General features: G+C 40.1%; 1 protein-coding gene across 1 annotated transcript; it reads left to right on the forward strand.

Annotated features, from left to right (window-relative positions):
- Positions 1-260: 260 nt before the first annotated feature.
- On the forward strand, positions 261-10,909 carry PATE2 (prostate and testis expressed 2). The gene is made up of 3 exons (XM_021696229.1): positions 261-390; positions 10,336-10,464; positions 10,773-10,909. Exons 1-3 carry the CDS (start codon positions 261-263, stop codon positions 10,907-10,909), a joined length of 396 nt encoding a protein of 131 aa, XP_021551904.1.
- The last annotated feature ends 1,051 nt before the right edge of the window (positions 10,910-11,960 follow it).

Genomic DNA, 11,960 nt, shown 5'->3' on the forward strand with positions numbered 1-11,960 from the left:
AGAAAAACAAAACTACGATGATAAAATTGAATATCAATTTATAATAAAATTATCATCAGATAACAGTAGAAGAGAACTTTTTAAATTAGATAAAGAGTGTCTATAAAAATCCACTTAATGGTGAATTATTAAATTAGTAGTCTTTCCAACAAAGTGCTGGAACAACTGGATATCCATATGGGAAAAGATGTAACTTTTCCTTTACACTGTACAGAAATATTAGCTTTAAATGGATCATATACTGATATGTACAAACTAAGATGATAAATCCACTAGAAGAAAACTTAGGAGAAAATATTCACAATATTCAGGTAGGTAAAGATTTCTATAACAGAACCTGGAAGCACAAATTACAGAAGAAAAAGAGTATAAATTTAACTTCATCAAAAGGTAAGTCTTCTGATTTTTAAAAATCACTACTAAGAAAATACAAAGGTCAGCCACAGTTGAGGAGAGAATATCTCCCATGTCTCATGAATATACCATTTCCTTTGATTAGTGAGGCCTTTGGGGCCCTGCCCACCTACCGAGTTATTGAGTCTGAGTTGACTCACTCCCATATGCAAATATCAGGCCAGAAAATACATCACAAGGCTCCCTTGGATCGGCCTTCAGTTTTCACAAGCACTCTGTAGCAGGTCAATAGCTGCTTTTCAAAAGGGCTAGAGCCATGTCAAGGAGGTGACAAATCCAAATCTCCAAAGAGTATCTCCTGGTAGATGTTGCTTCTCTGTTGCCAGAAGTTCCAACTGACAGTCATCAGGTCACAGCGCCTGTAGCTCAAAGAGGCCATTAGTGTTGTGGGCTCAGAGGTGGAGAGTGGACCACAGCTAGGTGCACATCTTCCAACACAGCTGGGTTGTTTGGGCCCCACTGCAAGTTTTTCCCAAATCCTGCCATTTGAATCCAGGTGCTTTTTTTTTCCCCTATGGAAAAAAAGACCAGATTGTTTAACACACACACACACACACACACACACACACACTTGCAAGGAGATTGCTGCTCTCTGGTCAGGAGTGTGGTGCACGCAGGGAGCAAGAGAAGCTAGTTTGCAGGGGATGGCTGGGGCAGTGGGAGGCTTTTCCCTCTTTGGCACCTTGTCTCACTATTAGTAGGTGCCTCCCTCACTCCTACATAACTCCCAGTCTCTGGGGCTCTCTCCCTTTGTCCCCACACGTGCTAATACATTCATTACCTATTGCCCCATAGCCAATTTCCCAAACCTTAGGGGCTTAGAACAACAAAATGTATGATTTCAAAGTTTTTGGTTAGGAATCGGTGTAGCTTACCTGGGTCCTTGGCTTCAGAGTCTTTCACAAACATAATGAAGGTGTTGGCCGGGCTGTAGTCATCTGTGGCTCGACTTGGGGAGGATCCACTTTCAAGCTCGCTCACATAGAGGCTGACGGATTGAGCTATTCCCTGGTTGTTGGCTTCAGATGAGAACCACACACCTTGATTTTAGCCTGGTGAGACCCTGAGCAGAGAACCAGTCACACTGCGCCCACACTTCGGACCTACAGAAACTGTGAGATCATAAATCTGTGCTGTTTTAAGCCACTGTGTGAATGGTAATTTGTTATGCAACAATAGAAAAGTAATACCAACAGCTAGGAGAAGGGGGGTTCCCTTACTTCCCTCCACTTGGGGTGAGAGCACCTGCTAATGGACCCCAAGATGTCTTCTCTTTCTCTTAACCCAATCCCGTGGGAGCCCTTGTCCTTCATCTTCCAGAAAGCCATGTCCCTGTCACTATCTCATCCTCATCTCCCAGACTGTCAAGAACAGTGAAGGGTCTGGGGTTTTACCCTACTTGCAAGCTAACAAGCTGGCTTGTCCTTGTATTAGAGATGCTGGTAGGAGAAACAAAACTCTTGGGTCAGAGACAAAGGACTTTATTTATTTTTTGAAGTTAAAGATAGTATTTTTATTTTTTCTAATACAACTTCCAGTTTTAGTCCATGTGCAGATGTAAAAGGTTACAGTTTTATACTATGATCATAGAAGTGGGATTTTTATAGTCTACATGTTTACTTAATGTTTTACTGCGGCTTTTCCCCCCTATATTCCTGGGAGCAAGATGTTGAGACAAAGGACTTTGTTCTCATGGTGAAAGCAGAAGCCAGAGCGCCATTTTACACAGGTTCCCTGAGTCCCACAGGGCAGTGTAGTTGAGAGCCAGGTAGATGCTACTCACCGTGGGTTTGCGTCACAGCTGGGGAACACTGAGCTTGAGGAATCGACCACTTATCTACTAAGTAGAAGCAAGCCTGCTCTTTGTCCTGGGGGAGATGTTAGCGCATTCTTCAACATTTTTCTCTGTGAACTCAACCCTGAGCGATAGCCCGAGAAAAGCATGGTCAAGGCCTTGCATCTTGATATACCCAAAAAGAAGACCCTTGTGATGCTCAGGGTCCATGGTGCACCATCTCTACTAGCCAAAGTTAAAGAATATAAGCATAAATAGTGAAATATTGACCTAAGAAAAGTAGAAAGTGGAAAAGGTAGAAATTTTAAAATCTAAAAGAAATGAGATTTATAGATTTTTAAAGGTTATAATTTTTTTAAAAGATTTTATTTATTTATTTGACAGAGAGAGACACAGCGAGAGAGGGAACACAAGCAGGGGGAGTGGGAGAGGGAGAAGCAGGCTTCCCGCCGAGCAGGGAGCCTGATGTGGGCTCGATCCCAGGAGCCTGGGATCATGACCTGAGCCGAAGGCAAATGCTTAACAACTGAGCCACCCAGGCACCCCAAAATGTTATAATTTTTTAAATAAACAAAAAGATTCAATATACAGATAAGAGAAGCTCCTAAAAAAAGAAAACCAAGGAAAAAGAACAGAATACTAAAAATTTATAATCATAATAAAACACTTTTCTGAAACGACTTTAAAAGACTTGAAACTTCACACTGGAACAACACACTGTGTCGCTGATGCTAGCAACTTAGAAGGCTCAACATCAAGACATATTCTTGTAAAATTACCAAACTTAAAAAAAAGGAAAAAAAATATCCTCTGAGCTTTTAGGCCAATGTCCATAACTTACAAGGGACAGAAAATTGGTTAATCATTAGATGTTTGTGAAGGAAGTAATATGTTTATGGTATGTTAGGGAAGAAAATGTGAACCAAGGATTCTGTACTTAGCAAAATTCACTTCCAAGTGCAAAAAACATACAGTGTTTGAACATACAGGAATTTCAGAATTATTTTTCCCGTAAGCCATTTCTAAAGAATCCATTGAGAAAAAATGCTCTGAATAAAGGAAATGACTAGGGAGACCTCAACATATGAATTACTGGTGGAGTTTCAGTGTAAACCTGGTAGTAGAACAAAGACTCAGTGAAAATGAAAAGCCAGAGAGGCTAGCATGTAATGGCTCTAGAATAGGATGCAGATATAATACAATCATTTTTTTAATTTATTTTTTTATTCTTATGTTAATCCCCATACATTACATCATTAGTTTTAGATGAAGTGTTCCATGATTCATTGTTTGTGCATAACACCCAGTGCTCCATGCAGAATGTGCCCTCCTCAATACCCACCACCAGGCTAACCCAATAATACAATCATTTAAAAAAAAAAAAGTGATGATTGTTGAGAAGCGGAGAACATATGCAAATTTTTTAAAAAGATTTTATTTATTTATTTGAAACAGAGAGAATGAGAGAGAGAGAGCACATGAGAGTGGGGAGGGTCAGAGGGAGAAGCAGACTCCCTGCCGAGCAGGGAGCCCAATGCGGGACTCGATCCCGGGACTCCAGGATCATGACCTGAGCCGAAGGCAGTCGCCCAACCGACTGAGCCACCCAGGCGCCCCCATATGCAAAATTTTAAAACTATTTTAGTAACCATAGTTGGATATCACCATTTTGAAAATCTGATGAATTATGGATCTAAATAATAAGCATAAATGTCTGCTAACATCACAAAGAGAGAGAAGCCCAGACATATTCTGTCCCTTGATTAAACAGCAATGCATCACCTATTGTCTTTCCAAAGGGATCGAATCTGAGTCTTATCAAGCCTGTGGATCTGGTTTTGAACTTCTAGAAATATGGGGACATAAGAACGTGTTTAACTGAACCATGAGTTTGCTGTCATCAGAATATGGCTGTGGGAAACTCTACAGGTCAAACAGTTCTTGATTTTTCAATAGGTAAATTTCAAGTACCTATAATTTAAAAGTCTCCAAAGCATACTAAATTAAAAAAAAAAAAACAACTGGGTGAGATTAAGCTATAGTTTCCTAAGATACATATTTGGGTGATAAAATCATAAAGAAACAGAAAAAAGTGATTCCTACAAAATTCAGAATAGTGGATACTTTGGGAATGAAGGAAAGGGCTGGGACTGGGATGGGCAACATGGAGAGGCTTCCAGGGGTACTGGCAAAGTTCTATTTCTTAACCTGGATGATGAAGCAGTATGCAGAGTTTCAGTTTATGGGATGACTTCAGTGAGATTGCATCATCACCATTGACCAGGAGTTGAAGAGGAGATCATTGTTTTTTAGTTAATTATTATTAGAGGGACAGAAATGCCCCAAATCCAGATAGTAATATGACATTCATCAGTATCTATGACTGGCAGTGCTGGCTTAAAGTTTTTTTTATTCCTTTACTAAATTCAGTTAAAAATGGGCTGGTATTCAGTATTGCAAATATACAGAATAGTGGCCAGAGAAGTAATTTAAAAGCTGATGGTGTTGAGAAAGTACTGTCCTTGAACTATAATAGCAAGCTTTTCAAATCAATCTCTATTTTTATGTAATAGTCTCATAATGATTTTTTGATAAAATTTCAGCCTTATCCTCATTTCCTAGATCATTTTATGATGGTTAAATTCAGCTTCAGCTGAATAGGATGTTGCTCATTTAACCTAAAAGGTGTATTTGATGTGTTGCTAAAATTCACTTCAAAAAAACCTTCTTCATTCTTTTTTTCTACCTGCATAATATTCCATTGTGTGGATGTATCATAATTTATTTAGCTATTCCCAACTGGTCCATAGACTTTCTCTTCTTTCTTCCCCCAGCTTTATTGTTTGTTATATGTAACAAACAAAATTATATATATTGAAAATGTACAATGTGATAATTTGCTATCCATAAACATTGTGAAATGATCATGTAATCAGGTTAATTAGCATATCCATCACCTCACATAATCACCTTTGTATGTGTGTGCACACATGTGTGCATGTATATATATGTGGTGAGAATGCTTAAGATCTACTATTGTTAACAATCATCATGATGCTGTACAATATTAGATCCCCAGAACATCATCTTATACCCAAAAGCTTGTACCCTTGGACCAACATCCTCATTTCTCCCACCCTGAGCCCCTCATAACCACCATTCTATTTTCTATTTCTATAAGTTTGACTTTTTTTTTTTAGATTTCACATGTAAATGAGATCAGTATAAATTGTTTTCAATCTTGCAATTATCAAGCTATAAAGAACTAGGTGTATTCACCTTTTCACAGATGTGCAAGGCTAACTCCACAGAATGACTTGGGTAAGATCACTAGATCTTTATAATTTTGATAACCACTGTCTAATTTTCCTCCTTACTGATGTATTCACTTTCCCTCCAATAGCAATGTCTGAGAGTGTGGCTTTATTCCAACCTTACCAGTTTGGGGGTGTTATCAGATTCTGATGATTGCCAATCTGTAATGTCAAAATAGCATCTGAGTTTAGTTTCAGTTCACATTTCTCAAATTATGAGTAAGGCTCAGCACATTTTATATGCTTAAGAACTATTTTTATTTGTTTTTCTGTGAGCTAATGTTATCATTAACCATCTACCTTCCTTCTTGAATTGTTAATATTTTTCTAATCAATTTTTAGGATTCCGTTGTATCATAGGAAGAGTTAGCCCTCAGTCTGCATTATGAGTTGCAAATATTTTGTAACTGGTTGCTTATCTGTTATTTGGACTTTGCTTACGATTTAGTGTTGGTTCCCCACCCCACCCACGGCTTCAGAAGTTTTTTTTAAAATGTAGCCAAACATATACAGTTTTTTATGGTTGTATATTTTGAGCCATATCTTGAAAGGCATCCTCCCCAAGACTATAAAAACTCCTCTCCTGTTATCTTTGACACATTAGTGTTTATATCTTTACCCCATCTAGGTGGTCAAAGGGCCCTAGATATTGAAACTGGTTTTCATATATTTTCTTTGTAAATCTGCACAAGTAGCACAACACTTCACTTTGAAATGTAAAAATACTTGCCACCTACAAGCATTTTGGGATCCTAGCTGGAACTTAGAGCCTCACTTTTACCTCCTTATTATAGTTAAAAAAATCAATCTGATAAACCTGGTTGCTCTGTAAGAATGGACTAGAAGGATACAAGAGTGCATGTGGGAAGATCATTAGTCGTTTGTTCCACAAATATTTCAGGGGTGTTTCCTATGTTCCAAGTCTCCAGATGCTGGGGATGCAGTGGTAAATAAAACCAAGTCCTTGCTTTGTTCTAGTCAAGGAATCAAACAAGTGACCAAATAGTTACATAAGGTCAGGTAGTGAGAATTACAATTAAAAAGTAAAGCAGGGAAAAGGATGGAGAAGGGATGTTGACATTTTCTAAAGATTTATCAGGACTGAGGGGCACCTGGGTGGCTCAGTCAGTTAAGCATCTGCCTTCAGCTCACGTTTTGATCTCAGGGTCCTGGGATCAAGCCCCACGTCAGGCTCCCTGCTCAGTGGGGAGTCTGCTTCTCCCTCTCCCTCAGCCTCTCCCCCTGCTTGTGCATGCTCTCTCTCAAATAAATACATAAATACATAAATGAATAAATAAAATATTTAAAAAAGAGAGAGAGAGATTTACCAGGACTGAGAGGGTGACATTTGAGTGAGCAAGGGGATTGTGGCAAGAAATAAGAGAGAGGGAGTGGCCTTTGCTCAGACTGGGGAAGATTTTGCAGGCTGTGGGAGCAGCTTTGTATTTTCTTCAAAGTGTGATGAAAAATCATTGGAGGGTTTTGAGCAGGAGTGCGGCATTTATGTATGATCTGTAAAAGGGCTCTCTGACTCCCTTATAGAGAACTGACTATAATAGGGCAAGAGTAGAAGTCTGCAGTCCAAAAAAATAAGGTTGTTGCTTGGACCAGGCAAGAGATGAAGACAGATTGGATTATAGTAGTGACAGTGGACAGAGAAAAATAAACCCACGTGAGAAGTTAGTAGGTAGAATGGATAAGACTTGCTATTAGATTCTCTTTGAGGATGAGGCACAGGGATCTATAAAGAATTATTCCCAGGTTTATCGAGACTCTTAAACACTGAAGTAGGAGGAGGTTTAGTGAATCGGAAGGATTACGATTTCATTTTGAGACAGTCTGAAATTATGGTACTTGTGAGCCTTCTGAAGTGGAAGGGTTATTTGTAGACGGGAGTCTGGAACTCAGAATAGGGGTCTGAGACAGTTGTAAAATTGCATGTCGTCAGCATATGGAGCATAGCCTAAGCTATAAGAATGGACCCAATTCTCACCCAATCTCAGTGAGTCAGAACTCAACTTGTTCCTCGCTCCTCACTTACCCAAGGCAAATTAGACAGCTAGTTCTGAATCTGACTTTGTGTCTTCAAAGTCCATTCTAGAAGAGATGGTTACTAACTTCCCATCTTTTCGAACACCCAAAGCCAAATGTCAGCCTTATTGAAAGTTAACCCTTGATATGATGCTCCTGGTACCACCCTCACAGCCAGGCTCTTGCCCCTTGAATGCCAAAACCAGTTATGGCCACTACCCTATGCCTTTCCTCGCCAGATGTCCTTTCCTGTATATGACTCCTTATGATGCAAGTTTCTGAGACCTACCCTAGTGAAAGGGCCCACGCTGCTTCTGAAATTGTAAGCACTGCACAGGGAGTTAGTGCTTGATGGTTTCTAGGGCCTTAACAGATATGCGCTTCTTTTTTTCACAGACTTTAATATAACCCTAATACTGATACTATGAGAGATGACAATTAGTCTCAACATCAGTAACTCACCCAAAGACACATTGTTGGCAAACAGCAGAGTCAGGATTCGAGCCTATATGTGTCACAAACTTAAGTTTGGGATTAAGGGAGGTGTCCTTTCCAGAATTCAGTATTGGTGCGGAGGAGTGGGTACTTTCCTATCTTTCCCCACTCTAGGAAAAATGGCTCTTTTCACTGACATCTTGCAATTGCACAGTAGTGAGCAAGAGATTTCATCCTATAAGCGAGGAGTCTCAGCAGCAAGACCAGTGCAATGTCCCCTTGAACCCCTCCCTTCACCCATACGCCATCACATCCACCAAGCGGTGTCTCTCTGGGTGTGAGTTTCTGGCTCACTCATGTCTCTGCAGCCACATGACCCACTCTCTTCGAAGTGTGACAGGCTGTTTGACATCTCTGTACTTTTGACATTTCTGTTCCTTTGGGTGCCTGTCCCTACTCACCTTTTCTAGCTAACATTGCTAGCCCTCGAAGTCCTGCTCAACCCCCCTTCTTCATGGAAACCTTCCCTGGTCAGGCAGTCAAATTTGAATGTCCCTCATCTAGATGTCCACAGCCAACTGTGCTTGATGTCCTTTTGATCTCTTTAACTAGACTTTAACCTCTGTGAGGCCACTGATTCGTGTCCTGGTTGCTTGGCATCTTCTCTTCCTGTGATATTGGCATTTGGTATATGCTTAGAAATTATTTAATTAGAATATCAATAAAAAATCAATTAGTTGACAACACCTGAGGACAAACTAGAAAATTTTACCTTTCCTCACCTTTTTCCTGAAGTTTCCCTTTCCTCCACCACAAAAGGGGTACTCCAATGGCCCCCCCCACATCCAGACTACACCTGGAGTCTGAGCTTAGTTCCTGGTGCCTCAGTCTCTGTGAGACAAAGACAAATCTGAAATTATTCTGAGGAGAGTGACCAGGTTAGTGAAGAGAGATAAAAAGAACTAGATGTCCAAATCCTGTCTTGAAATACCTGAAAGATTAAAATGTAGGAGAGAAATTTGATTCTACTTGCAAAGCACAAGGCTTAGAAATTATATACATGTATATTATATATTATAGTGGAGTATGGTATGTATTATATTTTAGATTATAATATAGATTATTATGTTATATGTAACAATATATAAAATAATAACATGATAAATACAGTAATATATAACATAAAATATAACAATATTATATGTTACATAGTATAATATATTCTATATAATTCTATATTATAGTATAGATTATATAATTTGTACTATTGATCTTATCATTCAGGAGAATTTTTAAATGGATGCCTTGCGGGGTGGGGTGGGCACCTGGGCGGCTCAGTCAGTTAAGCGTCTGCCTTCGGCTCAGGTCATGGTCCCAGGGTCCTGGGATCGAGCCCCGCGTCGGGCTCCCTGCTCGGCGGGGCGTCTGCTTCTCCCTCTCCCACTCCCCCTGCTTGTGTTCCCTCTCTCACTGTCAAATAAATAAATAAATACTCTAAAAAAATTAGATGCCTTCGGGGTAGTGAGACAAGTTGGTGGCTTAGTTCTGGGAACATTGAGGTACTGTCTGCCCCTGAAATTTTATGATTATATGATTTGGATGAATAGCCCAAGGACAGATCACTGGTGGAGATCAACCAGCACTTTCCACAGAAAACTGTACATGACAAGAGTTCCAGGATGTTTGTTGTGTTTCTGCTGGGCATAATCTTTCTGGTCTGCTCAAGTAAGGGTAAGTCCTAGAGGTAGAGGGAGAGCTGGTCGTTGATTAAGAGATGGGCTGGGGAAGGGGAAATTTCCACAGTTGGTTTTTCGGCCTTTGGCAGATGTGTGTGAGATTATGACAAAGAAGACTTTTCTTTTTTTTTCCCCCAGGTGAAATGAAGGAACATCTGAGAGGTACAACTATGTCTAGTCTACAGTCCTCGGTAAACAGGTCATTTGTGACATGTTGAAGACAAAACCTCTCAATCTTCAGAGAGGGCTATAATCCATTCTTACTCTACAATCCTAGGAGTTTTATCTCCTCACAAACTAATTTAGTCCATTTTTTGGAAGAAGGAAGCTGAACTCTCTTTCTTTGCTTCCTTTTCTGCATTACTGGATGATATCGTCAGGTTAAATAATGGGTCCATAGATAAATTTCATAGGAACTCTGATCTTTTGAGATCAGATACAACAATTGATTCATGTCTGTATAAGTTGTTGTTCAAAAGATTATCAAAGAAGTCAATGGCCAAAGAAAGATTAGGAACCCCTAGGCAATAGTAAGTTCCTGTAGAGAAACCCACAGGCCTGGAGAATCTTCAGACTCCATCCTTTAAACACCTCTTTCTGTGTCTGGCAGAGACTACAAAGGCATGCTATAAATGTGAAAAATATCATCTTGGGTTATGCTATGACATCATGAAGACCTGTACCCTAAAGTACCAACAGTCCTGTGCTGTTGAGAACCTTTACTTCCTTACAAGAAAAGGTAATGTGCGGTAGAGAGTGGCCAAGAAATAACCACCTGTGCATGAATGAGTGGGTGGGTAAAGATGGGGTGGTCCTGAGGAGGGGATGGCAAAGATGGACTTTTCCTTAAGACAATATTGGGTAAAGGAAAGGTTGATGTCTCTTATCAGTGGGGAAATACAATCCATTCTCTGAGTAGACTCAGCCTTGTAGCTCATTTGGGCTTAGCAAAAAGTTAGTGAAGCTCTGAGGAGAGATCATTCCTGAGAACATGATAGGAGGAAATGAAGTCATTACCCTTGTGTTCTCTCTCTTTCATCTCCTCAGGGCGGAGTATGTATTATTATTCCAAACTGTCATGTATGACCAATTGTGAGGACATCAACTTCTTGAGTTTTGAAAAAAGAACAGAGCTCATATGTTGCAAACATAATAACTATTGCAACCTCCCTGAGGGAGTCTAGTTCTGCATCTTTCTTGGATTGGCTCATTCTTCAACTCACCATCCCCTTTATCTCTTCCCCCAAACCTGTACTTTGATCTCCTCTTCCAACCAATGGTTAGAGAGTGAGAAAGCCAGCTGGTGAAAGTCACAAGGAGAGAGAGTGGAGGGTAACTGAGTCTCATTAATGATGGAGGACTAGACTAGACTGAAGTTTTGCAAATCCCTGTTGCTCACATCTGGCAGTTTTGATTTCCTTATGACGGAAATAGGGTTGCCACAAATAGGGTTGGATTTGGAACTGGTTATTTATTATCTCCTATATGGTAATGCAAAGAATTGGGTCAAAATAATCCCAAACTTGCACTGAGAACTCTGTGACCATGCTTTATGTTCATCTATATCCACTCCTCTGGTTGGAGTTGAGATTCTCTTTAGATTAGCCCTGACATCTCCTGGTGCTCTCCTTTTACCCATGGGTTATGGAGATAAAAGAGGAATAACACTGGCTTCCCAATTTGTTGGCAATATGAGCCATATCTTTCTTTGGTAGAGCTCTTGGAGGAAGGGAATTTCAGGCAGAAAGAACCTGGATAGGCATCAAGAAAATTGTAGGGGACTTTCAGTTTGTGGAAACTAAGATTTGAGAGACAATTTGGTGTGGGTAAAATTGGCTTGAATTATCAGGCCCCTGGCTGGCCAGGTGGCCATCCAGCTGCAGATTGAATTAGGTGATTTAATTGGGAATGGAAATCTTGTGCAAAGATGGCCAGTACTCCTTATAAGAATGAAGGAGCAGGGGAAGAATGAAGGGGAAAATGTGAATAAAGCAGATGGCATGGTAGTTGCAGATAATAGAATGAACAGAGATGCCATGGGTAGTGTTATAGTTAGAAAGTATCCCCTATAAGATGAGGTTATGAGTCAACAGAGGGTGTAAGAGAGCAGAAGTTAGTAGTGGTGGGAAGAGAAGCCAGCACTGAGTGAAGTAAATAGGTAGAGATAAATGGAGTAGCACTGATGGTGGACTGTGGCCAAGGTGGTGAAGCTTCCTTGGGTACAGAATAACTCTG

Source organism: Neomonachus schauinslandi, chromosome 11, assembly GCF_002201575.2.
Source record: "Neomonachus schauinslandi chromosome 11, ASM220157v2, whole genome shotgun sequence".
NCBI classification, from domain to species: Eukaryota; Metazoa; Chordata; class Mammalia; order Carnivora; family Phocidae; genus Neomonachus; species Neomonachus schauinslandi.

Excerpts from the sequence above, each read along its gene's own strand:
- PATE2 (XM_021696229.1), top strand. The coding sequence starts at position 261 with ATGATAAATCCACTAGAAGAAAACTTAGGAGAAAATATTCACAATATT. Across the intron at positions 391-10,335 it reads AAATTTAACTTCATCAAAAG|AGACTACAAAGGCATGCTAT; the intron begins GTAAGTCTTCTG and ends TGTGTCTGGCAG. Across the intron at positions 10,465-10,772 it reads TTACTTCCTTACAAGAAAAG|GGCGGAGTATGTATTATTAT; the intron begins GTAATGTGCGGT and ends TCATCTCCTCAG.